Source organism: Berghia stephanieae, chromosome 2, assembly GCF_034508935.2.
Source record: "Berghia stephanieae isolate SIO BIC M18660-M18661 chromosome 2, UCSD_Bste_1.3, whole genome shotgun sequence".
Classification (NCBI taxonomy): domain Eukaryota; kingdom Metazoa; phylum Mollusca; class Gastropoda; order Nudibranchia; family Aeolidiidae; genus Berghia; species Berghia stephanieae.
The window spans coordinates 95,538,919-95,565,699 of NC_088361.1; the positions used below are offsets into that span (position 1 = coordinate 95,538,919).

At 37.8% G+C, this 26,781-nt stretch overlaps 3 protein-coding genes across 12 annotated transcripts in view; 2 read left to right on the forward strand and 1 right to left on the reverse strand.

Annotated features, from left to right (window-relative positions):
• LOC144965927 (putative acyl-CoA synthetase YngI) overlaps positions 1-11,130 on the reverse strand; it is a 46,810-nt gene extending 35,680 nt beyond the window's left edge. For 4 of the 9 annotated variants that reach the window (XM_078901797.1, XM_078901794.1, XM_078901796.1 and 1 more), the window contains exons 1-2: positions 10,707-11,012; positions 4,430-4,975 (exon numbers count right to left, since the gene is read on the reverse strand). The gene's annotated coding sequence lies outside the window, so the exon portion shown is untranslated. Of the gene's footprint in view, positions 1-4,429; positions 4,976-9,214; positions 11,026-11,070 lie in introns of those variants that run through there. The other 5 variants (XM_078901789.1, XM_078901791.1, XM_078901793.1 and 2 more) reach the window with 5 other exon arrangements.
• Positions 4,654-19,183, forward strand: LOC144965931 (uncharacterized). 2 transcript variants are annotated; one of them, XM_078901804.1, is made up of 4 exons: positions 4,654-4,694; positions 14,303-14,577; positions 18,392-18,522; positions 19,049-19,183. In XM_078901804.1, exons 1-4 carry the CDS (start codon positions 4,687-4,689, stop codon positions 19,181-19,183), a joined length of 549 nt encoding a protein of 182 aa, XP_078757930.1. In that variant the 5' UTR covers positions 4,654-4,686. The 2 variants fall into 2 exon arrangements, with proteins under 2 accessions (XP_078757930.1, XP_078757931.1); XM_078901805.1 differs by lacking the exon at positions 4,654-4,694 and adding an exon at positions 11,230-12,354.
• Positions 19,184-19,210: 27 nt separating this feature from the next.
• Positions 19,211-24,238, forward strand: LOC144965930 (putative acyl--CoA ligase YdaB). The gene is made up of 3 exons (XM_078901803.1): positions 19,211-19,919; positions 21,355-21,506; positions 22,402-24,238. The coding sequence occupies exons 1-3, from the start codon at positions 19,211-19,213 to the stop codon at positions 22,687-22,689; spliced, it is 1,149 nt and encodes a 382-aa protein (XP_078757929.1). The 3' UTR covers positions 22,690-24,238.
• Positions 24,239-26,781: the final 2,543 nt, after the last annotated feature.

The window sequence follows — 26,781 nt, forward strand, 5'->3', positions numbered from 1 at the left end:
GTTTTTTTTCCTTGAGCAAGATTATTAACCCCCAATTTGCTCACTTGGACAACATGGGTGATTCCTGTTGACATCAGACATCTTGTTTGATGAGTTATCTATATTCCTTTGTGGAATGCCTAGGCGATGATATCTTATGATATCGCTGCGCAAAAGGCATAACGTAACTTAATATAATATAATAAAAAAATAATACGCGAACGTTTGAGTGTATTCCTCTTAGGGGGGACCTGTGCTTGTGTCAGGATGAGACTTTTGGGTGTTCTCAGACTTAGTACACTGATAGCATTCTCTTGGAATCTACATTTGTTCCTCTTTGTCTTACTTTTCTTGTGTGCTTTTAATTGTAAATCTGGAAATTTTTACAATCCCATTTTATTCCTTTTTACTGGTGCTGAAATGTGTCGCAAGTGCAGTAAAACCCTTAAAAAACATAAACATTTGAGTGTATTCCGTCTCTGGATGGAACTGTTAGGCGATCTCAAAACTAAGCACATTAATAATTTTGATCTACTTCTGCTCCGTATTTGTCCAAGCCCATTTTTCTTACTACGTATTTCGCAACAGCTTTTAATTGTGCTGAAAATGACCTAATAGTGTCGCAAGCATCGAAAGTAGTCCATCAGAACCATTAGGTCTATAGAGCCAGATTTCATCCCAGTTTCTATAGTGTGAAAATAATAACTTGTTACCCTTCGAATAGGGCGCTTTTCTATTGCCAAATTACTGCTGGGTGTACAAAAATAAAAGAAAGGGGAGGGGGTGGGGTCTTAACTTCATCTAGGATATATCTCGGTCTCTTTGATTGTGAAATGGGTGCTCTACCAACTGAGTTAACGGGACTGCCATGAGTCGCAAAACCATTTAAACGTTTATGTCCAAACACACTGACTGAGTAAATGTGAGTAAAGAGGCTTTTCCAAGGACTCGACTGAGTCTCCCATAGTAGAACTTGAACTTAAAGAAGTTTCTTATTTCTTTTTTTTTTTTTTAAGTTATTCATATTCTAGGTCAAGAAAATTCATTGTAATGAATATAGCCATATGTTAAAAACCTCTATATCGTATTACCAATCCTGCATGGAGTAATATAAATAAATGTAGAAATCAAAATAATATGTAATAACAGTAATAATAATCATAGAAGTGAGATGAAAACGGGGGGGGGGGGGTTACCTTAGCAGCTAGTACCACTTTCCCACAGCTAGGAGGCTTAAACCATTTTACATCCGTCACCCATCCATTGTAGGCCTGATTATAAGTAGTCAGTCCCCTGTAAGCCTGAAAAAAAAATTGTGGCAATGGTGGTAATATTATTAATTGAAACTAGAGGATAAAAACTGTTATCACACTTAGTTAACAACAGTGAATTAAATTTGCTGTGAAATGTGGAGTACTCATCTGAAAGACTATTAGAATTATTCAGAGAGACACAATTCCATAACTCAACATCAGCCGTGGGGCTAAAAATTATATAAGTTGGGGGATTGAGTAAAATATCGAATAAAATAATACTCATTCAATGGAGCCGAAGTTTAACCTGGTTTGAAAAGCGCGAAACGGACCATAGCAATTGCTACCCTTTAGATAGGACTCTAGTCTATGTCAAAGTACTTTCCGCTAGATCTAACAAACTCAGCTACCCAATCACTGCTGGATTGACAAGGGGAGTGGGATTAGAAAAAAAAAATATTCACTCGGGATCAAGCTCAGTCCCTTGGAATGGGGTGGGGCTTTTAAAACAGTCTTATGATGTTTTGTTACTGTATTATCAGTTTAGATTTGGACTCGGGACCACATTGATTTTATAGTCATTGCCTGCCCTGGTGTTTTTAATTTAAATTATTATTTATAATCTTTGGTGAATTCGGAGGAATTCATCACCTTAAAGGCAAAATAGTTGAAATTTGAATGTAACCACACAGACTCATTGATCCACTACTTAGACTGACGTAGACTAAACTTACTAAGACTCGAAGACTAAGACTAAGATGATCACGACTCGTGAAGCAGATCATATCATATTAATATTCCCGTGTCAGGTTCGACATATCTGCCTTCTGTGATTTTTTGAGAATAAATCTTACAATTAGCCGTGGATGGTGTAACATAGTATAGGTATAGCATAGGGAAACGATTAAGTAATACAGACTTACCGTGAAATGTGTAGACCGTGTAGACAGAAACTTGTGGTCTTGACGAGGTAGTTCGCTACATCAAACGATGAGACTGGCTGTAGTTCCTAAAGATTATGACACCAGTCGTGTTCACAAATGGCATAGGGGTCTACATCATTAACGGGAAATTTTTAAAAAATATATTTATGTCTAGAACCAGAAAAATACGAAAGATTATCGACAGAAACTAATATTTTACTATTCTACGCCATTGTCTTCCTTTGCTTTCTGGCACCCGGAAGTAAACTTCCACTCCGATCAGCTGTTTAACCGCATACTATCTATAGGTAATCAAGTAACCGCAAACACAGTGTATACCGTATTAATAAAAAAAAAACATTTGACCAGAAAACTCGACCTTTAAATATCAATCGACTATAACGAGACTCATCAAAAAATCTCAGACACGGGACTATCTAAAAGACGTGAAGTCTCAGGTTTGAAAGGTTTTGCCAATCTGAGGGTCATTCTAAGTCCAAGTTTCCTGGCCATTTTTCTCAAATATGTTTTTTTTCAGAGTACGAAAGAGATCCTCTGTCCTGGGCTCTACTCAAGATAGTCATATCTCTTATCTACCCACCTGATATCCACTTGTAGAGGCTTCTTCTTCTTCTTCTTCTTCTTCTTCTTCTTCGTCTTCTTCTTCTTCGTCTTCTTCTATTGTCACAAGCTGCCAATCGCCTCAAAACGATATTTCGCGGGGTTTGTGTGTGTTGGACCCGCGATCTCAAGTAGTCGGTTAGAGAGCTCTAATAAGGACTAAAACACACTCTCACCGGCCAGGCGGAGTTGTCATACCAGTAAGGTCGCGGGTTCAAACCCCCATCACCGCCGCGAAAAAAATGTTATTCTCTTTTGTCTTTTGGCACTTTCCTACTCACTTCATCTCTTGTTGTTATCAACTTAGTATATCCTTATTATCTGCTTTTTAAAAATTAAAGGTACGTTAGTACCAGTCCTATAATAGAATTTAATAAACTTACCATACTAACCGATTCCCCAATTAGCGGCAAAAAATATGTAGGGCTACGTGCCACCGCAACATCAATTTGTGGCCTTCACCCTCAAAACGGTGTTATTTGGGTGGGGTGATTTAAAAGCTAAAATATATTTTACAAATTGGGTTAAGCTGTTTTTTACAATTTAAAGATAGAAAATAATATAATTCCCTAAATTTGTAAGTCTGCTTTAAGCCTCTGTAACATTCCGAAATATTAAATTTTGTTTGCAGCATTACTTTTTACGGCCTAAAAAAATTCACCTATCTATACCGTCTTTTGGCCGTGTGTGGCGTGTTGAATATTGTAGTGCAGTATTTAGATAACAGTTATTCGTTATTGTTGTACAGTATTTAGATAACACATATTTCGGGAGACAGCCTGAAGTGTGTTGAAAGATTTATTTTTGGTTCTAACCGCGCAAGAATTTCATTGTTGTTAGTATTGGATTAAATATGAAAATGATAAAATTATAACACCCCCTTTCTTCTTTGTCTCTATTGAACTGTGGATCAAATGAATCGTAAGCTGAGGGTTAACTGGTCCTATCTCCGCATTTCTTCAAATAGAGAAAAATTGATTTTCTCAAGTTTATGTTTTGTTAAATCATCATCATCATTGCCTTTTTCACCCTGTTAGATAGATAAACAGATAGACATATAGATAGATAGATAGATAGATAGATAGATAGATAGATAGATAGATAGATAGATAGATAGATAGATAGATAGATAGATAGATAGATAGATGGATAGATAGATAGATAGATAGATAGGGCTCAGCGGTAAGGTCTTTGCTTCGTACCCGAAAAGTACCGGGTTCTATCACACGCGGCTGCGCTGTTTGGCCTTGAGCAGGTCACCTCGCCCTAACTCAACTTGCGGCGCTGCACTGAGACTGTGTTATTCCAGTCTTCCCTTAGAATAGACCCAAGAGACAAATATCCCCTTTGGAATGAATAAAGGGGATGTTATTTATTTCATATTTCATATAGATAGATAGATAGATAGATAGATAGATAGATAGATAGATAGATAGATAGATAGATAGATAGATAGATAGATAGATAGATAGATAGATAGAGACAGACAGACAGACAGACAGATAGATAGATAGATAGATAGATAGATAGATAGATAGATAAATAGATAGATAGATAGATAGATAGATAGATAGATAGATAGATAGATAGATAGATAGATAGATAGATAGATAGATAGACAGATAGATAGATAGATATTATTTTAATATTCACCACAATGTTGGAGTCAGTCTACATCGATGTTTCAGGCCTTTTCAGTGATCGTCAGGACTGTGTATTACATGAGTTTGGTTTGTTGTCTGTTGTTGTTTGTTGAAGTGGTTCAATCGACGCTTGAATTATTCCTCTAGTGAAGACGAAGAACGTATCTCTTATGATTGTGCGTTGTTTAAAACTTCCTGGTATGATTTGGTGTGGAGATTATTATGGTGGTTTAAAGTTGCAGAGAAGGTGTTTATTTCTGTGTCTGTATGCCAATGTAAGGTCACCTCTTTTGTTCAGTGTGACGTGGCCATGTTTGAATGAGTAATGATGTAAAAATTCCTCTTCTCTTCACAGATTGTATAATTTGGAAGATGTTGAGTATAATTATGCTTTTGAGATAGTTTTCCATGTATTATTATTTTGTATGATACTTTCTTTTAGGTTCCAGATATATTCGCCCAGTGTGGTAGAGTGTCGTTTATGGATGTTTTCGAATATCGATTTGTGTAGATTATGTCTAGTTTTAAATGAGCATTCTGTGAGGCCGATGTTGACCTATGTAAGATAATATAAGATAAGATAAGATATACTTTATAGATCCTGAATGGAAATTATTATAATGTCCCACATCATTCATCGTTATATTAGCACAGATTTATACACTATCATGATCAAAATATGTAGCTAATACTCTTCAACAGTCGTAACGTCAATTCCTTCCTAATGACGCATGGTAACTTAGTAACACTGGCTCTAAACTATCGGAACAATGGCGGACGCCCGTATGAAATATTTCTTCGGCGAGCATAAAAGTGTATCCAGAGGGAAAAAAATACATACATTTGATCATGTTTTGACTTTTACACATTCTGATCAAAAGGCATATGAAAAGTTCTAGCCAGCATGACGAATAAAAAGTAATGATTTTCTTTGTTTACAACCAAGATGGCCGCCGTTGCCAGGCGGCGTCACATCAGACTGCTGAATCCAATTAAAAGCAAAATAAACAACAAATAAAATAAAATAAAATAAAATATTCATAAAATATACAGCAGTTACAAGCAATGCTATAAAAAGCGGACATGAAAGTATAGTAGAGTTGTAATAATGGATTTGTAATGTAACTAGAATTTTGAAAATAGATTGTGAAGGATTGCACATAGCCAACCCAGGTTGATAAAAAGTAAAAATAAAGCATGGTATTTGAATGTATAAATATATTAATAATGTAGATATGGCACCATGTCATCATCATCATTGTCTTTTTCACCCTGGGTCAGGTTATTGGCCACAGACACACAGTTTCCATCCCTCTCTATCCTGAGCTAACTTTTTAATCTCATTCCATGTCTTACCACTTCTCTGTATATCAGCTTCTTTAATTCTTCTCCATGTTCCTCGTGGCCTTCCCCTTGATCTTCTGCCCTGAGGGTTCCAGTCCAATACTTTCTTTGTTATAGTGGAGTCATTCTTTCTAAGCATGTGTCCAATCCACCTCCATCGTCTTCTTCCTATTTCCTCTCCCACTGGTTTCTGATGTATTCTTTTCCATACTTCTTCATTCTTTATTCTATCCATCCATTTTATTCTGAGTAGCTTACGCATGCATCTGTTTACGAAAATCTGTACCCTCCTTATACATGCCTGTGATGCGTTCCAAGTTTCACATCCATACAGTAGCACAGATTTCACGTTTGAGTTGAAAAGTCATAGCTTTTGTCGAAGGGAGATAACTTAAGTGGATCACATCTAATTGGTAGCTCATTCCTTGCAGGCAAAATTTCCGGCTGGTTGTCTGGTGGTCGTCTGGTCAGAAGGCAGTTGAAATGTTCCCTCCATCGTTCAGATTGAGCCTCTTTTCCAAAAATAGTTTTCCCATCTTCGTCTTTGACTGGTACCTCTGGTTTTCCATATTTTCCAGCAAGTGTCTTGGTAGTTTGATAAAGGATCCTCATGTGTCCTCCGGTCGCTGCTGCTTTCTCTGCAAGTCTGTTCATGAATGCTTTCTTGTCTTTCTTCACAGATCTTTTGACTTCCTTAGCTATGGCTCGATACTGCTCTTGTGAATCCAGTCTTGAGCCCTTGTTCGGCTTCCATTCACTTGTTCCTTCCTTGTTCTCCTCTTTTCAATAAGGTCCGAGGTGGTTGGACTTATCCGTTCTTTATGTTCCGATTTACTTTACACCCAATACCTCGTGGCAAGTTGTTATGTAGACTTCCTTGATCTTTGTCCAATGTGAGTCTACATTTATGTCCTCCTCGAGCTCAGTAAGAGGTTGGAATCTATTACTCAATTGCAGTTTGAATTTCTCATTCTTTCCCCTATCTAGTGCATTCACTCGAATTTTCTTCTTGTATGTCCCATGTTCTCTGAGTCGGAGCTTAAGCTTTGCCAATAGCAGGTGGTGGTCAGATCCAACATCTGCCCGTCTCCGTACTGTCACATCTTCCAATGAACGTCTGAATATTCGAGAGATACAAAAATGATCAATCAGATTATCTGTGACACCTTCTGGTGAGACCCAAGTTGCTTTGTGGATCCTCTTCTGGCGGAACACTGATCCTCCAATCACCAAACTGTTGAATGCACAGAAATTTGCAAATCTCTCACCATTGTCATTCATTTCTCCCATGCCATGACGTCCCATGATACCTTCATAACCTACGTTATCCTGTCCCACTTTAGCATTAGCATCTCCCATCAATATGTTGATGTCTTTCCTTGGCAACTTGTCAATGACTTGTTGTAGCAGACTATAAAATGTATCTTTCTCCTCGTCTGATGCGTCATTTGTTGGGGAATCGATCTGTACAATGTTCATGTTGATCTTCTTACTCCATGTTGTAAAGGACGCCATGATGATCCTTTCTCCGTGTTGTTCCCATCCTCTCAGTGACTTATGGGCAAACTTGCTTAGAATTATTCCTACTCCCTGTGTATGAATACGGTCCCCTCTCTTTGAATATAAAATCTTCTCCCCAGACTTAAGGTGGTTCTGTCCGGATTGTATCCAAGTATATGCAGCCTGTATCTTCTCATTTCAGTCACAACGAGAGCTTTTTCCTGCTTCATACATGGTGCGAACGTTCCACGACGCAATTCGTGGCTGCTTGTTTGGCGAAGACGTCATCGGGTCAGTAGAGTCCTTTCGGCTTTGTCTGTTGTCCTTCATAAATTCTGTCATTCCAGAAACTCTTCGGTCGCCCAAGCTAAAAAAAAGGATTTGGTTTTTTCCGTATGAATTTCTGTAACGGTTTGAGTTTAACGGAAAAGGGTGTTAACCCTTTGCCAACCCCCAACCTGGAGGACCAGGTGATTCAAAGATGAGGGAATCACACACCATTAGTCGCCTTTTACGACACGCTGGCTTGGCTTTGGGCTATTCTTGACCCTCTCAGTTGAGGGACCCCGGACACCACACGGTTAATAGCACCATGTAAAAATGCATAAATAAATAGATCTTGGAGTGGAGAGAACTAATTGATGAAAATACGAAGCTAATTATAAAAACAAACTTTTATAATAGTTTTGCAATTCGAAATTATTTTTTTTAGAATTTCGAAAATAAATTGGGAAGGATTGCACCTAGCCAACACAGGTTGATAAAAAGTAAAAAATAAAGCATGTTATTTGAATGTATAAATAAATGATAATTAATTTAGATATAGCACCATGTAAACATGCATAGATAAATAGATTTTAGAGCGAATATAATATATTACAAATGTCATGTAATAAAAATCATCCTGCAGTTTCGTATTGCTGATCGTAAAAATGAATTAAAATATCTTTGTCTTTTGGTTTTCATGTTTATTAGTCTGTTACTCCTGTAGCTTATTTTGATTTCGTTGTACAGATGTGGAACTCGTCTCTTTGAATTTTGTTAATCTTAACATTAGCAATATCTTTGTGAAAATCTTCAAAATTGTTCCATCCATCTGTCACAGAAAAGGTTGTTCACAATTATCTTATTAAATTTTATTTTATTCATCTCACTCCAGTTATAATTCGGTAGGCTTAGATAAACTTTACCTTCTAATATTAGATCGTCTTTCCTTTTATAGCCTTCCCTCGAATTAATTTCTAATTAGTGAATACTTTCCGTTCTGTCACGTAGCGACTTATTATAAAAGCTGATAGGTCTAGCATTTTACACTCACTTCTCTCTACAATCTATGCCGGACGGCCAGCCGCTCCATTCCTCATATATATTTGAAGATTTTTATCTTTTGGTACTTTGTGGATATTTTATCTCCACCATCAAGACGCCGGAGCTTTTACCTTTCACGGTGTAATCCTCAACATTTTAGGGATCAAACCTGAGCCCGCTGTCGAAGAAATATCTAAATAACCCCTTTCCAACTGCCTGGAAGGGGAACATTACAAGCCTGAGGCCGTTGTCGGAGGAATAAATAATCCACGCCTTTCAGCTGCCTGGAAACGTAACCTTACGAACGTGACATTTTATCATCATAAATTACGTAATATATTCACATTTCTATTTGTAACTGCCACAATCACTATTTATCTCTTTTAATTAAATTTCATCTTTCTTTTTATTTCATCTTAAACAAATCGTTAATTGTTTTTCATTTATAATAACTAGTAAATTCTGGGGCCTCATTCTACATATCATTATGCATAGTCGAGTAGCTCTTTACTCACTTGAGACCATGACACCATCATTTCCTAACATTCGATTAGCATGCTTTATTATTCTATTTATTTTTATTACTTCAGATTATTTTGCAATTCCCACCCCAAGCAGCTACACAGAAACAAAAAAGACTTACAATGCAAGATTTATAAAACAAAGATAAAATTGCTTTGTAAACATTTATGGAGTACAGTCTCCTCATCATGAATAATCTTGTCTTCATCCTATTAAGCACTTTGCATGAATGATTTGTCCAGTCTAATTTTTCATTGACAAGTATACCGAGATATTTATACTACCCTCTCTACCTTTTTGTTTTTAATAATTATATTTTCATGTATGTTACCATCTTTCCTAAAATCAAATACAACTTCTTTAGTTTTCTTTACATTAAGTTCAAGATAGTTATTATCACACCATTCAACAAATCTTTTAATTTCGTTAAAATAATCCAATACATAATCTCCGGTTGTTATCAAGGCCTGAATGGCGGTATCGTCGGCATACTTTAAACTATTCACATTATTTGTGCCGTTTATGCAGTCATTTGTGTATATAACGAAAAGTGTTGGAGCAAGAACAGTTCCTTGGGGTGCTCCTGTTGGTGATAAGGGTAGAGGATTCAACTTTGTTGTTCCCATCATCCGTGAGGGAAACGAATTGTGGTCGGTCCGCCAAGAATTCTAGTACCCAGAGTGCAATCGAGGGACTCACATCCATGGACAGTAGTTTAGGGATTAGTATGTGAGGCTGGATGGTGTTGAATACACTCGAAAAGTCTACTACAAATAGGGTTCTGACATACCCCTTTGGAGTGTCTAAGTGTTTGTAAGTGCTATGAGAAAACACTAATATAGCGTCGTCCATCCCACGCCCTGATTTGAAAGCAAACTGGTTTTTGTCCAGATGTTGTTGAGTGGTGGAGTCGAAGCACTCCCTTAGTGCATGAGTTGCATACCTGAAATTGTTTTGGAACGACTGGGACAGATATCAATTTTGTTTTGTATTTAGATATCATAAGTACCATATTGTGATCGGATTCACCAAGAGGGGCCATTTGACGAGAAGAATACCTGTTTTGAATGTTTGAGTAAAACAGATCGATTGTGCGTTCGTTTCTAGTGGCATGAGTGATGTGTTGTAGGGGAAACGAGTTATCAAGAGGAACGTGATTGAAGTCCCCCGTCACCAGGACTATGCTATTGGGTTATGATGTCAGTTGGTTATTAGTACTTTCCGCCAGTATTCCAGTGCGGTCGGTCCATGTGCGTCCGGCGGTATATAGACATGGTAAACTCCCGTGGCAAATAATATGGCCTGACTGACACGATGAGCAGTTCAGGGTTCGGTGTGCTGGTTTTGTTAGTGACAGTGATATTGTTTAGATGGCACCACCTTTCATTTAAATAAATACACACACCACCTCTTGATGTTGATGTGTTGATCTGGTCAAGGTCATTTCTCATTATGGTAAAATTATTAAGTTCAACACAGCTGTCAGGAATATCACTGTGTAGCCACGTCTCTTTAACACATATTTCTGACGAGTTTCTAAATTCACACAAACAGTTAGTTGCGACCTGCAATTCTTCAATTTTGTTGTTAATAGATATAAAATTAACACTCACTATCACAGGCAGCACAGCTTTACATTTTCTCCTTTTCATATGGGCTTTAACACCCCCTTTCCTTCCTCTTTTATTCTTGCGAATTGGAATAACAATACATGTACTGCTATGTTTGTTTTCATTATCACAGTTCACGTTTGGCCGTAATATCTTTAAAAATGTCGACCTGTACTTGATCATGACGTTGTAAAATTGAAATCATTACAGCATATTTTGATAATATATTAAAATCTATCTGTAAAATTATATAAATTTAAAGCCCAATGTATCACAGATCGCCTATTATCCTGCTATATAAAAATATACAAGAAGATCACAGTATATCCTGGTTAAATATAGAAAAAAACATAAGAGCGATGTGTACCGCGTCCTCGCCGTATGAACAGCGCTGACAGAGCATGTCTCTTGCTTTTGTGTGTCTGAGCGTGTAACTATGGCTTTGAGAACAAAGTTTTGTGTCAAGCAATGGTGTGTTGTATGGATTTATGCAATTGCATTTTTCTGAAGACTGTTGTAAGGTTGTTCTGCTTGGGATAGTTTTCGTTTTATGAGATGATATGATATCTTGGAGGTTTGGCATGCAGGAGTATCCTATCTTGATGATATTTTTGTTCATGATAGGGTACAATGCATGGTCTGGTCGGAAGCATTTTTATAGGTTGAAGAATTTTTCCCGATAGAGGTTCTCACGTTTTTACTGAAATGAGGTTGAACCATGTTATCTTCCTTCTTCTTTTGTATCTTATTGAGTGAATAGGTCTATTTTCTTATTCTTTTTCATATTTTAGTGTATATAAGTCACCACATCTGTTTTAAGTGCGTTCGTGTAAGGTGTCGTTGCCTCGTTGAATATTTCGCTATTTGTGGAGTTATTGGATAATCGTTTGTTATTGCTCTATGGAATGTTATTTATTATAGATGGAGGTGATTGCTATAGCTATGGATGTACAATGGAGTGTTGTTGGGTGTCGATTATCGTCAGTATGTACCTTTTGTTAGATGTATTGTTATATCGAGGAAATCAAATATTTTTTGTTGGCTTCGATTGAAATTTTTAGATTGGTGCTGTTCAAGGTTCTGCATATTTCTTTCTTTATCATTTCTGTTTGTCTAAGTTTTTTTGTTGCATAATGCGAGCCCATCATATCTGTAGAGTCCAATTATTATGTCAAGGTGTTGAAGTTGTGAGAGTATGTGTAATCCGACGAGCTCACATGTTTCTACTCCATCGTAACTCCTCTTTGTGACATCAAAATAAACCTATCACTCAGTAAGATACAAAATAAGCAAGATAGCATGGTGGGAAGATTTAAACTTTATCTTGATGGACAATGACATCAATACGTAATCAGAGAGCATTAACAAAGTATGGGATGAGACGCGTGGACATGACATTAAACGCAGAAACTGTACTCCGTGTAACTGCTTTTGAAAATATAAGTTACTGAAAACTCATTCTTGTCTTATACACCGAACGCGGGACAAACAAAGACATATGAAAGGAATGGAAGGATATTGCTTGAAAACAGTAGAGTCCGTAGAGTCTATTGTGTGACTACTGTCACACAACTTATCATAACAGTTTGTGCAAGGCTGTTGTTGATGATGAGCTGTTGGCTAGGACTTCATTCGCTGGCTGTTGGCAAAGGTAACACAACAGGCAATATCCCTCGCGTATTGCTGACTGCGGTTTAGGCCACCCGGTATTGCGTGTTCATTACGTGGCTGTATGTGTGTGTGTGTGTGTGTTTGTGTGTGTGTGTGTGTGTGTGTGTGTGTGTGTAGCGCGAGATTCAATATGCTATTCATTCAACAGTTCCATGCTCATCGTGTTGCATCTGTTTGTTTTAAATAATTAAAGTTTCATTCATGGATTACCATCATAGATGAAGATTATAATATTGTGTTCAAGTGTCAAGTCTTCAAACCACCTCGGATTAGTTCTACATTAATACTTTGCTCGATTTATTTGTTAATTGTAAGCAGGATTAATGGCATTCTGATTGTGATTCGTTCGCTTGTTTCACTAGTCAAAGCATCCTTTATGAACATTAATGGCGAGGTGCTTGTGATTATGTGTCGGTTCAAGATTTGATTGACCAGTGTGTTGCTTTGGTTTAGTTTTAAATTGGTTCTCTCGTATAAATTATTGGACATACATCGAATTATTTGTTTTTTAAAAGTTTTACATAACTAATAATAATAATAATAAATCTACTTTTCAAGTCATGGCCATTCATATACATTTCTTTATCCTCATCTATATCCTTATCCAGACTTGGGGATGATATCTAGTAATAGAAATAATATAATAGTATGAATAAGATATTACAATACTTTAACAGCTTGTGGGTCATTATGTCTGATAAATTCTTTTCATTGAAATTACTGAGTGCCGGATTCAAGCGCAGATTATACTTAGTAGTACACGAAGAGAAGGAAAGTGAGAGAGGAAGAGAGAGAGAGAGAGAGAGAGAGAGAGAGAGAGAGAGAGAGAGAAAGAGAGGGGGTGGCATGCTTAGACATATTCAGTGATGCCAAAACTCCGGTTTCATCGGAAATAACTTCGGTTCGGAGCAAAAATTTCCGGGTTACGGGCAACGTCCCTCAAATTCCGGTGAGGTCAATTTGATCTAAGGATACCCCCCCCCCCCCGGTCCAACCACCCAATCATCATCGCTGCCACTATTACTACAACCACCACCACTACATCATCAATCATTACCACTACTACTACAACCACCAAAACCACATCATTATAACTACCACTACCACTACACCCCCACCACATTATCACCACTACCACTTCTATTACAACCATCGCTACACCACTATTACAACCACCACCACCACCACATCATCACTACCACCACTACTGCAACCACTACCACCACATCATCATCACTACCTCTACTTGTACAACCACCAACATCACATCATTATCACTACCACAACTACACCACCACCACCACCACCACCATATCATCATCACTACAACAACTATTACAACCACCACCACTACATCATCATCACTACCACTACTACTACAACCACCAACTAAAAACTCCTTCCTGCCTTATACACCGAACGCGGGACAAACAAAGACATATGGAAGGAATGGAAGGATATTGCTTGAAAACATAAACCACTACTGTCACACAACTTGTCATAACAGTTTGTGCAAGGCTGTGTTTGCCCTGGCTGTTGGGAATGATTTCATATTCGTCCAAACAGCCAATTTTGGTACAATGGTGTCCGGTGCCATTTCATTCCAAATGCAACTGCTCCGAGGTGGTGGACAAGACCGTATCTATAATCTTAAATTGACACAAGGATAAGTGGAAGGGAGGAAGACAAAAGAAAATGTGGCAGGACAACACCAAGTAGTAGACAGAACTTGGCATGGGCGACCTTCTGTAACAGGCCAATGATCGGAAAGAGCATCGTAAAGTTGTGAAGTCTGCATCCCACAAGTCTCCCCAACGATCATTCCTACAGGGGAAATAGTGAGTGAGTGATTTTCTTTTCTGCTTTTTTTGGCACTGTTTTATAGACGTTATTTTAGAATTCTGTCAACTCAACATTTCTTCTTTCAGAGCCATCCAAGTTCAGATTTTCCTCATGAACAAAATGGAGTCCTCGTCCCAGGTAAAAGTCCAAACAATCCTCCAGCTCCTCAAGTTACGTACCCTAGAAGACCCAGAAAGACCGGCCTTTGTATTCGTAGATAAAGACTTACATCGACGAATCCTTACAAGACAAGACGTTTGGGACAAATCCAGGAAGTTTGCTGCCATTTTGAATCGTCTTGGTCTGGGAAAGGGTGACATTGTTTGTAACACTTTGGTGAATTCCCCTGAACGTCTTATAAGTATGTAAATCCTTCTTCTTCTTCTTCTTCTTCTTCTTCTTCTTTTGCTTCTTATTATCTAGTTTAAGGAGGATCCTTGGACATAGACTCACAAATATCCCGACAGAACTCTTTTCTGGTTTTCAACTGCCGCGGTGGTTGTTCTCACCATCTAGTCCGCTATGTCTTGAAGCCACTTTCCCATTGGCCTCCCTCTGTTCCACTTATCCTTGCAGCTGTCTCACACGCAAAGCTTTTTGACTTAATCGATTCTTTATATATGTGTCCAGCTCAAGATTTTAAAAATGAATTATTGTAAAATATATGAAAATTTGTATATCGTTAATATTTGTTAAAAGACAGTGGAAAGTTTCGAAAAGTGACAGTAAACTAAAATTGCACACCAATGATTATTTAAGATTGTGCATCACTTTTTGGCATCTGGTTTGCCGCGAAAAAATATGGCTTTGAGTCGGTGGGTTTCAAATTTGGATTGAAAATTGGACTCCTCGCCTCAAAACAGTATTGTGTCGGAATGGACCATACGCTAGGCAGTCAGACGGTGGTCGTTGGTTAGAGCCCAAAAACGGAATCTAGTTTTAAAAGACCAGATGTGTAACAGTTTAGCTTTAGCCACTTCGAGAAATTATTTCATTACACCCTTTTCTCCTTTGTCAATCTTTTTCCGTTGTGGTGTTAGATATCCATAATTTCACGGAATGAGACGTGGTTTATGATCAACGCTCAAAGTGCTTACGTAGTGAAACAAACTAAGATATATATATATATATATATATATATATATATATATATATATATATATATATATATATATATAGAGAGAGAGAGAGAGAGAGAGAGAGAGAGAGGGGGAGAGAGAGAGAAACCCAGCCCTTTGTGGGATGCAGGCTGGCACATTGTGAGGCCGGTCACAAGCCCGGATAAATGGGGAGTGATTGCTCAGGAAGGGCATCCTGGCAGTAAAACTCAAGCCACAACTATAAATTGAATGAAACCAGAAGTGCTACATCGGATCGGCCGATGCCTGACTGGGATAAAAACGACCATCTATGTTATTAATGTCCAGCAGGATGGCAGTGGGAATTCAGTGACTGCTGGTCATCCACAAAAGGAGGAACGGCGTAAAAGACGGGTATGGGGATCAAGATTGGAAGTTTGAATGTTGGAAGTATGGCAGACAGATCAAGGGAAATCGCTGACATTATGGAAAGAAGAAACAATAGCATTTTGTGTGTGCAAGAAACAAAGTGGAAAGGCGAAGCAGCAAGGAAGATTGGTGGAGTAATTTTAATGTTTTATAAAGGAAATGAGAGTATTATAAATGGAGTTTTTATCATCCTGAATAAAGAACTAGCACAGAATGTTATTAAAGTCCAAATTGTGTGGATCAAGATTGTAGTCAATATGAAGCATATCATTGTCGTGAGTGCATGTTCACCGCAGGCAGGTTGTACGAAGACAAGAGGGAGGATTTTTGGAAGGAGATTAATGAACAAATGGAAATGTTCGGCAAATCAGAAAGAGTTTTCATTGGTGTGGACTTGAATGGGAAAGTTGGCGAAAGCAATATGGAAGAGGAGATATGGTTGGGAAGGGTATTGAAAATATGGAAGCAGTAGTGAAGAAGGCGAAGAAATTGTAAGATAAGCAAAGAGGACGGATCTGGCGATACTAAATACATATTTTAGATACAAAGAAGAGTACAGAGTGACGTATTCAAATGGTGTGAGAAAGACAAGTGGATTATCTGTTATGCTGGAGGACAAAGACGGTATCATATTGCGGCAGTTTGCCGGAGATAGAGTGGCAGCGCAGCATAAGATCGTTGTTTCGAGAGTGGCATTTGGAAAGAGAAAGTAAGAGAGAGACAACGAGAGGGAGAGGCACGGTGGTGGAAACTAAAAGAGGAAGATCAAAGAGAAATATTTTCCACAACGGTGAAAGGAAGACTAGGAATTGATTTCCCAAAGAACTGCCAAATAACGGTAGATACAATCCGTGAGGTCGGCAAAGGAGTGCTAAGGGTGAGCTCGGGAAGAGGAAAAGTTGAGAAAGAATGATGGTGGTGGAATGAAAAAGTTAAAGAAACAATAAAGAAAAAGGAGGCAACCAAGGAGGAACCCGAAGACAAACAAGAATTCTATGAAAGGTGATGAATATAAACGGGCAAAGTGAGAAGCAAAAAGAGCCGCTGGAAAAGCAAAGCCGGGGCATTCAAAGAAATGTATGAGCAATTAGAAAGCAAATAAGGACAGGAAAATATTTTCAGAATGGTGAAATAAGGGGACAAGGATAGGAAAGATATACAACCTATTAAGATGATCAAAGATGAAAATGGAAGAGTATTTGGCAAAACTGAAGAGATTCGAGCACGATGTAAAACATACTACGAACCAAAGCTGGGGCGGGTAGGGCTCTAAAAGGGTGATTCTGTCATGGGACTGTCTTTCGAGTAGCGAGCTGTTCGCTTTGGCTTAGTCAAGTTCGTTGCCATAGCACAAACAAGACCAAGATGTCTTGCTTTATGAACTAGATGTTTCGTTCCAATACCTAGATGTCTCGTTTTGTATGCGCATGTGTGGAGTGTACAGCGATGCGAACCGCAAAAAGAAACAGCGAAGCGAACCGCTTGTCTGTCATTAAAAAGAAACAGCAAAGCTGTATTTGAAAAAAAAAACGAAAAAATACCCCGACAACTTAACCTTTTAAAGACGAATTTCAATCTTACTTGGACCCAAAAGATCTTACCTTTTTCAGTGGTAAAATATAACGGCAAACTAATTATAGTTTAATTATTGAAGCCCATGTCTCTAGATATACTCTTACTGCTATCACGATGGAATAAGTTTAAACTGCATTAAAATTAATATAAAAGGGAACTATTATTTGAAAACAAAGAATCAGTTTCACAGGTAAAGGGTTAATTCCACTAGACACGCACCGTCCATTAATCTGACACTCCCACCACAGCCTCTCTCTCTCTCTCTCTCTCTCTCTCTCTCTCTCTCTCTCTCTCTCTCTCTCTCTCTCTCTCTCTCTCTCTCTCTTTCTCTCTCTCTCTCTTTCTCTCTCTCTCTCTTTCTCTCTCTCTCTCTATCTATCTATCTATCTCTCCATCTATCTATCTCTGAGTCTCTCTCTCTCTCTCTCTCTCTCTATATATATATATATGTATATATATATATATATATTATATATATATATATATATATATATATATATATATATATATATATATATATATATATATATTTACAACAATGGCGCCATGCTTTTGGATTTGATGACGATATTGATGATGATGATGATGATGATGATGATGATGATGATGATGATGACGACGATAATGGTGGTGGTGGTTGTGCTGGTGGTGTTAGTGCAGGTGTTGAAGGTTGTGGTGGAGGTGGTGGTTATGATGATGATGTAGTACGAGGAGGATGGTGGTGGGGAATACTGGAATAAACCGTTAAGGTGAGCAGGTAATATTGAATCAATACAAACATGTATAAATTCGTGTCGACATTAAGATGATTATTTGAAAATTAGAGAGAAAAAAAACCAGCTGAGTGAAGATAAAGTTATAGGAGATTGATGCAAAACACCATTCCTATCATTCATCTCACGTATAGGCCGTTCCTGTCATTGATTACTGCCTCATCTATTACCCACCCCACTACACCATGGCAAAACAAAATCTCTCTGCTCAGTTTGTTAGTGAATCGGTTTTCTCAAGTTCAATTCGAAATCAATTCGAGGCATATCATGTGACTTTGACACTGAGCAATTAAGAATGATTTCATATTCATCCAAACAGCCTATTTTGGTACAGTGGTGTCCGGGGCCATTTCATCACATGGACAACTGTTCCTGGCTGATGGACAAGACCTTATCCATAACCTTAAAGAGTCCAAGAGTAAAGCCATTATTTATGATCCTTGCGATGAGGTACCTTATATGCTTTGTAAACAATTAAATACAGATACTAATGTTATACTTCGCATGTAATTAACGTGGAGAAAAAGAAAGTGTGTGTATGTGAAGAGACGAGAACATCTGCGAAGAAGGAGGAAAGAGAAAGAGAAAAGAGAAGAGAGAGGGGAAGAAAGACGTGTTGAAGAAACAATGAGAGAGAAAACAGTTAATAACAGATAGGAGAGCAGGGAGTGAACGGAGATAGAGAAGATATAGATAATCATATATATATATATATATATATATATATATATATATATATATATGTGTGTGTGTGTGTGTGTGTGTGTTTGTGTGTGTGTGTGCGTGTGTGTGTTTTGAGAGGGAGAGAGAGGGAGAGAGAGAGAGAGAAAGAGAGGAAGGGAAGAGTTTAGTAACGTGACAATTGCAATGTCATATCATCTTTGATTTTCTTGAAAGTCTACTGAATATTTTCATCCGAAAAATAGGATTTACATGCCCATCCAAATTGAATTTCTCTCAAAACTATTTTCTCCAGAATGGAGTAAAACGCATCCTCGAGAATATCAAGTTCAAGGATGAGACAATGGGAATGGCCAGGTACCAAGATCTCCCAGACTTAATTCACGTAATAGAAATCAAGGCCAAAGGTTTGGAAGAATCAGACAGATAGATTTATGACATCGACAAAGAAGAGGAAATGTTTGAAGACGAGAGCATCTCCGAGGATGACACTGCCATGATCTTCCTGACGAGTGGAACAACGGGGTTTTCTAAGCTGGTGCCTCATACACATTTCAGACTGTTAAGGGTATTTTTTGGAAAAGACATGAAAAGATACGGATTACATGAAGACATTGTATTGTTTAACATGCAATCTCTAGGCTGGCTTGGTGGGTTTCCCAGTTATTACATCGGTGTTGGTTGTCGAAGGATTTTGATTGATCAGACCAACGGTCTTCCAGAAAACATGTCAATGGGAGTCTTCTTGGTCAACATTTTTAATTTGAACAAAGTTAACAGGGCAGGGTTGACGACTCGTGATATTCAATATGTTCTAGATGCCATTGATGAAGGCCATAAGGTGGACAAACAGTTGAATTTACTTACTATAGGCGGTGGCCCAGTTCACAACGCTACCATGGAGGCTCTTGGGAAAATTACTCACCACATGACAAATTTCTATGGCGGAACAGAATTTATGCTGGTCTCCATCCTTGCAGTGACGAAGATATCGGATTTTCAAGATATGTGCGCTGGACGCCCTGTGGATTGTGATGTCAAAATCGTTGGAGAGGACGCAGAAGAACTAGCTGGAGGAGAACAAGGTGAGATTCTGGTGCGTTCTGAAGGAATCTTCAAGGGTTATCTCAACAACCCTTCAAAGACAGAAGCAGCATTTACCAAAGGTATGATAAACTGATATTTATCAAAAGAAAAATAACACTCACAAAAAAATCACACACACACACACACAGACACGCAAGCAAACAAACACACATTCATTAATTTCATCTGGTATGTAATAGTCCTTATGAGGCATAAACCTATAGTGGATGAGTTTTCACCACATTGTCATACTTCAACAATTTGGCTAGGACGCTAGTTTATCACAAGAGTAGACTCTGCTAAATATACTGAGCGGTCAGATAAAACCAATCTGTTGTTTTGCCTTACATTTTCACCAACAAAGAATTACCCTGGTCTCAGTAAAGCACAATTGACAGTGCTATTACTATTGCCAACTATGAACTCAGTGTTATGTTCTTGGGTAAGATACTTAAAAAATATTACCAAACTCGACTAAGATGCAAATGAGTACCTAGCTTTAAGCACCTGATGGATACTGTAATATTGCTGGCACAAATAGAAGACCTTAAAAGTCCATGAATTCATTGAAATCTGGTTCCATTTGGTCTGGTTGGGAAATAATTTAAAACGTTTAAAGCGCATTGAGCGTTGAGCAGGGTGGATCCGTAGAAATATGCCATTTTGATGTTTATCGCTGACTCCAATGGCACCCATCCTAATTTGAAGGTCGTAGGTTCAAGCGCCTATACCGACAATTTTTTTCTGGTAAAATGGCAACTAGGAGTCATGACCTGGTTGTGATAAGGCCGCTTTAGAGTATCAGAAGTTAAGGACGCCTGATCGAGGAGGAGGGGGGTTTCTTCAATGCTTTAGTTCTACTTGAGTTTCTATAACTGTTTTATTTATATTTGATTTATATGTATTTTTATGAGGGATCAAAAGAATAAATAACGTGGTCTTCATGGTTCAGCCTCACTGTTTCTCTCCATGTCACTAAGTCAAGCGATGTCAAACGATGTCCCTGGCCCGGTGGGCAACAAATGTTCGCTAGCTGTGTTGTGCCTTTGAGTGCACGACTTTCTACACACACTTTACCCCACTCTACTCAGTTGGGTGCTTGGCTATACTCAAGATGGGTGAAGTAACGAGGTTCGCACAAAACCAGGAAACCTTAACTGTATGAAATAGAATGTCGGATCCATTCGGTTTGCATGAGATTGGTATTGTGAAGCCCATTAAAGTATGGTAACTCCGTGAAATTATGGTATATGGAGAAAGCATTTGTTACCAATTACGTCCCTTAGTTGCGTTCAAAATGTTAAAAACGATATTGAAGACAACTCCATAAACATACATTTCTAAGTGACCGATGCTTTCCACGAATAACTCATATTACACACATTTCTGAATTCTGGTAACTACACTTACTGACCAAGGAATCAAACGCATTCACTCATAAAATTGTTTACATCATCAATATTAAATCTGTTTTGTGTCTTTTATTTTGTTTTTTTTTCTTCTTCTCTTTTACAGACGGTTGGTACAAGACAGGTGACATCGGATATTTTGACAAAGAAGGACAACTCTTTGTGTTGTGTCGTAAAGCTGACGTCATCACCAAGGATGGGTTTTGTCATTACCCTGGATGGATAGAGCAACTCATCGGAAAACACCATGAGATAGTGGTCTGGTCTTTTGATGAATGTATTACATATTGCATAGCTATTAATTTTCGTGACGGGATTGGGATAAAGTTTGGAATTCCAAATATACAATTTAAATAGAGAAAACATTCTTTTATGGAGAATATCAACAACCCATCAAAGACATAACCAGTATTTACCAAATATATAAACGGATATTTATCAAAAGAGAAATAACTCGCGCACACACACACACACCCACACATACATACACACAAACACACACAAACACACAAACACACCTATACACAAAGTCAAACACACATTCGTTTAATTCATATGTTCTTATGATATTAGTAGTCCTTGCAGACTTTAACAATTAATTGCTTCGAACCTTTTTGATAGGACGCTAGTTTATCACAAGAGTAGATTCTTTAAAATCTATTAAAGCCAAATTACATAGCTACTAATTTTCGTGCATACTTTGGATTTCGAACCCCATAAAATGCCAGAATCCTTCAAAACCATTGATATGTGCCCAACTAACACAAGCTGATATTAACTAAACTTGAGGCTGAAAGTTTCATTTTTGCTCAAAATAATAGATTTTAAATTGACAGATATGCTGTTATGGAGAATATACTACGTAGTTTATTAACTCGCTAACGTAAATTTGATGCTTTTTGCTTAAAACTTAGTATTAAGGAGGACTATCTAGAGAGAGAAATGGAAGCTCGTGGATGGTCTTAGGACATATGATAAAATGGCCTGTAACCGAGAAAGATGGCTTTCCTGCGTTTCAGCCTTATGGGCTGATCACGCTCAAAGAAGATAAATAAGTATGATAGAAAGTAAGTGAGGAAGTAAGTAAGTAGGTAAGCAATACCTACTGACAGTGGGTAATATATTTATATATCTTTTGTTTTATTCACCATAGAAATGTGTGGTAATCGGAATACCGGATCCAGTCCACCATGAAGAGATCTATCTGTGTCTAAAACGGATGCCTGGTGCCAAAGTGTCCATTGATGACATGAGGGAACATTGCAAGAATCTCTTCTTGACTGACCAAGACGACAAGATGACGCCGCTTCCAAAATACTATTTGATATTTGATGAATTTTACTGCAATGATAATGGAAAGCTTGACCGTAAGAAAATGAGGCAAGAGTTGTCAGACGGTTGCAAAGGGATCTATAGCAGAACATCCAAATTGATCTATTGAAGCCGAGTAATATTTTGATAATTCAGAAGTGTTATACTTTCTATATATTCCAAATTTTCCGAATTGTAGTAAACAGATTCAATACAAGGTTCACTCTATTGCCGTTTACTTTCTTATGATCAATATACTTCTTTCTACCCTTTCTAGGATGTAATGTTTATGTTTTTTTTTTTTTTTTGGATGAATGGGTCATTCTCATAGTTTTTGATTAACCCAATCATATCCAATTAAACAATTTGTTTTTCCATTCCACATCTTCTTTTTCTTTTTCTCCCTCATGCCCTCCTCCTCCTCCTCCTCCTCTTCCTCCTCCTCCTCCTCCTCCTCCTCCTCCTCCTCCTCCTCCTACTCCTTCTCCTACTCCTCTTCCTCTTCCTTCTTCTTCTTCTTCTTCTTCTTCTTCTTCTTCTTCTTCTTCTTCTTCTTCTTCTTCTTCTTCTTCTTCTTCTTAACCTTGACATTATCACTGCCTGAGCCAATGAATGGCAATTAAACCTGCCAAAAAATGGACAATTCATTACCAACCCCACTCTGCGCTTTCCTGACTTTAAAACAGCAAAAAGAAAAAACTGGGTCACCGCGAACCGACTTAGAACCAACCATGGTCGCAGCAAAGAAAGCCTCTATCGATGGAGACTCATTGACTCACCAATCTGCCAATACTGCAAAGGGGCACGTCACACCATCGATCATCTGGTCTTGCAATGCCCAGTAACAAAATTAGAAGGGGGGTACGAAACAATCTTTGAAGCCGGAGATGACCTGACATCATAGATCGACAAACATAATCTGGAGGTGTAGCCATACGCTGCTACTACTTCTTCTTCTTCTTCTTCTTCTTCTTCTTCTTCTTCTTCTTCTTCTTCTTCTTCTTCTTCTTCTTCCTCTTCTTTTTCTTCTTCTTCTTCTTCTTCTTCTTCTTCTTCTTCCTACTCCTCCTCCTCTTCATTTTCCTCCTCCTCCTCCTCCTCCTCCTCTTCCTCCTCCTCCTCCTTTTCATTATTAGTCCTCCGAAAGACTGATTACATACACAAGAATCAGAATTTTGAAACCGAAAAAGTTGAAGGTGTGACGTCACATTTCTTTCCTGTGAGTAGAGAAATTGAACTTGGACCTAATTGTGTTGTTAAGGATTTGAAGGAAAATATCGTTTTGTATTTTGAGTGAATAATAACATGACAATAGATGACTTTCATATAGAGTATTACCACTATCACAAAAGGCTCTATTGATAAGAGATCCAGTCCTCGGATTAGTGACTCGTTTAATAGGTACAAGAATTGATATACATTCGGGACTAGTATATCAGAATTGGGGTTTATTGTTCTCTTACAGTTTCCCAATATGATTATAGTTTATTCGTGGAAACCATCAACCCCTTAGAAATGTTGTATTTATAATCTGTGAATTGTCCTCATTATTGTTTTCACTGTATTGGACCCTACAAAGAGACATAAATACTGATAAACGCATTCCCTTTATAGACCGTGACGTAAAACAATAGTATAAATGTTGAATGCTCATTAAACAGTTGCTGTTCGAAAACTTATTTTTCGTTGACGTTACTTGTATAAATATTGTGATTTATTTCGAAATAGAAGAGAACATAACCACGCCCCTAGGACAGTCTGAGAAGTCTTGATTCAGCAGCCAATGGCCGTAACTTGTAAGTGAAACAACTGGCAATGTTATCAATAATACAGATTTAAGTAAAATACTCACCATCCCTGTCCGTGAGATGAATAGTACCAACACACAAAACTGTAGATTTAAGTGTTTTAAGCCTGATTGCCTACCTCCCATAGTAGGCAAGGAGGTACTTGCTGTGTTTTCTATCCCCTCTTATCTGTTTTCCAATTGCTTTCTGTATTTGTCTTGGAGTGAGATTACTTGGTTTTGTCCAGACATTGGTCAGAGTCCTTGGCTGAGGGGGAAACAGTCGAATGTATAGTTATTGTTTTGGGAGATGATATTTCTTTTCCTTGTAAATCATCTCTCTGTTATGTACTGTTACTCTTTTCATTTTTAACATATGATTTGCAACATTTGAGTGTTTTCCTCTTAGTGGGGATCTGTGCTTGTGTCTGGATGAGACTTTTAGGTGATCTCAAACTAAGTACTTTGATGGTGTGCTCTTGGAATGTACATCTGTTTCCTATTTGAACCATTCCCCCTTTGTCTTCCCTTTTCTTGTGTGGTTTAATAGTAATTCTAGAACTTTTTACTATCCCGTTTTCTTCCTTTTTATTGGAGCTGATATGACCTTATGTGTTGCGAGCGCCGTAAAACCCTTAAAAACAAACAAACAAACAACATAAGACTGATTCAGAGAATTCAGTGAGAACTAATCACACAACTGGCGAGCTAAACACAATAACAAAAAATGAGTGACGTCAACATAATATGTGCTGTGGTGATGTTTCTTAGAGACCCCTTGTGGAGTGATTTGAGCACATTGTGTGGACATTACGCTAATCGAGATCTCAAGTTTGTTTGTTTTTTTTCTTCTTGAAACTAACCTTTTGTTGACAATCCGAGGCAAGGTCTCTCTCTCTCTCTCTCTCTCTCTCTCTCTCTCTCTCTCTCTCTCTCTTTCTTTCTGTCTATCTATCTATCTCTCTCTTTTTCTCTGTCTATCTATCTATCTCTCTCTCTCCCTCCTTTCTATCTATCTATTTATCTATCAATCTAGCCATCTATCTAATATGCATCTTTCTAGCTCTCTCTCTCTCTCTCTCTCTCTCTCTCTCTCTATCTATCTCTCTCTCTTCTCTCTCTCACTCTCTCTCTCTCTATCCACCTACCTCTCTCTCTCTCTCTCTCTCTCTCGCTCTCTCTCTCTCTTTCTCTCTCTCTCTCTCTCTCTCTCTCTCTATATATATATATATATATATATATATATATATATATATATATAATGTTTTGGTGTAACACCCCATTTATATATATATATATAGGTCTGATATAATTAATTATCTGACCCATAACTTGATATATACAAAGAAGAAAAGAAATGTTATAAAATTAAATGTGTTTATCAAATGTTTTACGTGAAATAAAATATCTTTAGTGAAGATGTTTATGAAGAAGTCATGAATTGATGATATTATTGTCTACGTGACGATGCATAATCAACGTTATCAGTTAAATGTTAATGATAGTTTTTATTCATTCAACTACATGTTTAACTCGTATCATATCAGGATTGAATCGTCTGGAAAGGTCAAAAATAATAACTTGTTTTAAAATGAATATCTTTGTGTTGATGTGCCCGCTATGTGGTCTTGTGGTACGACACTCGGCCTCGGATCGGAGGGTCTAGGGTTCGAGTCCCGCTCTAAGTGGCGCATAGTTAAGTCCTTGGAAAAGACTTTACTCAAATTCTCTCATCTTATCCAGGTGTAGAATGAGCTCCTGGTCGTTAACAACGTCGTCTATGTCACTAATAAATGCAATGTCCCTTTCCAGGCGTCATAACTCATCTTACATGTTAAGTGTTGATGTGGGCGTGGGAACTCTTGTAAAACTCTTTGACCACGTTAAGTGGATTTCAGCTATATGAATGATCCAAGTTTCTTTCTTTTTATTTAAAAAAAAATGTGTTTAATATTTTCAAATGCTACGTGTACTAATATGATTCAACAGTCGTGACGCATAGTAACTTAGTAACTGGTTTTTAACTATCGGAACAATGACGGACGCCCTTGCCTTATGAAATATTTCTCCGACGAGCATAAAAGTGTATCCAGAGGAGAAAATCATCATAAATATGATCATGTTTTGACTTTTATACATGCTGATCACACGACATGTAAAAACTAGCCAGCATGAAGAATAAAAAATGCCGATTTTCTTTGTTTAGAACCACGCTGCTCGCCATTGCTGGGCGACGTGACATCAGACCATTGAATCCAATTGTGGATTTGTAACGGTTGAGTCATTGCAATTTGTGTGGGTTTGTGTGTGTGTGTGTGTGTTCGTGTGCTTGCGTGTGTATAGATAGAATGAAATTGACGTCACTCGGGTCTTGATTTTGTTTTTGCCATCCACGTTTATATATATATATATATATATATATATATATATATATAT

Excerpts from the sequence above, each read along its gene's own strand:
- LOC144965931 (XM_078901804.1), top strand. Across the intron at positions 14,578-18,391 it reads TTCCCCTGAACGTCTTATAA|CCTATTTTGGTACAGTGGTG; the intron begins GTATGTAAATCC and ends TCATCCAAACAG. Across the intron at positions 18,523-19,048 it reads TTTATGATCCTTGCGATGAG|AATGGAGTAAAACGCATCCT; the intron begins GTACCTTATATG and ends TATTTTCTCCAG.
- LOC144965930 (XM_078901803.1), top strand. The coding sequence starts at position 19,211 with ATGTTTGAAGACGAGAGCATCTCCGAGGATGACACTGCCATGATCTTC. Across the intron at positions 19,920-21,354 it reads AGAAGCAGCATTTACCAAAG|ACGGTTGGTACAAGACAGGT; the intron begins GTATGATAAACT and ends TCTCTTTTACAG. Across the intron at positions 21,507-22,401 it reads GAAAACACCATGAGATAGTG|AAATGTGTGGTAATCGGAAT; the intron begins GTCTGGTCTTTT and ends TATTCACCATAG.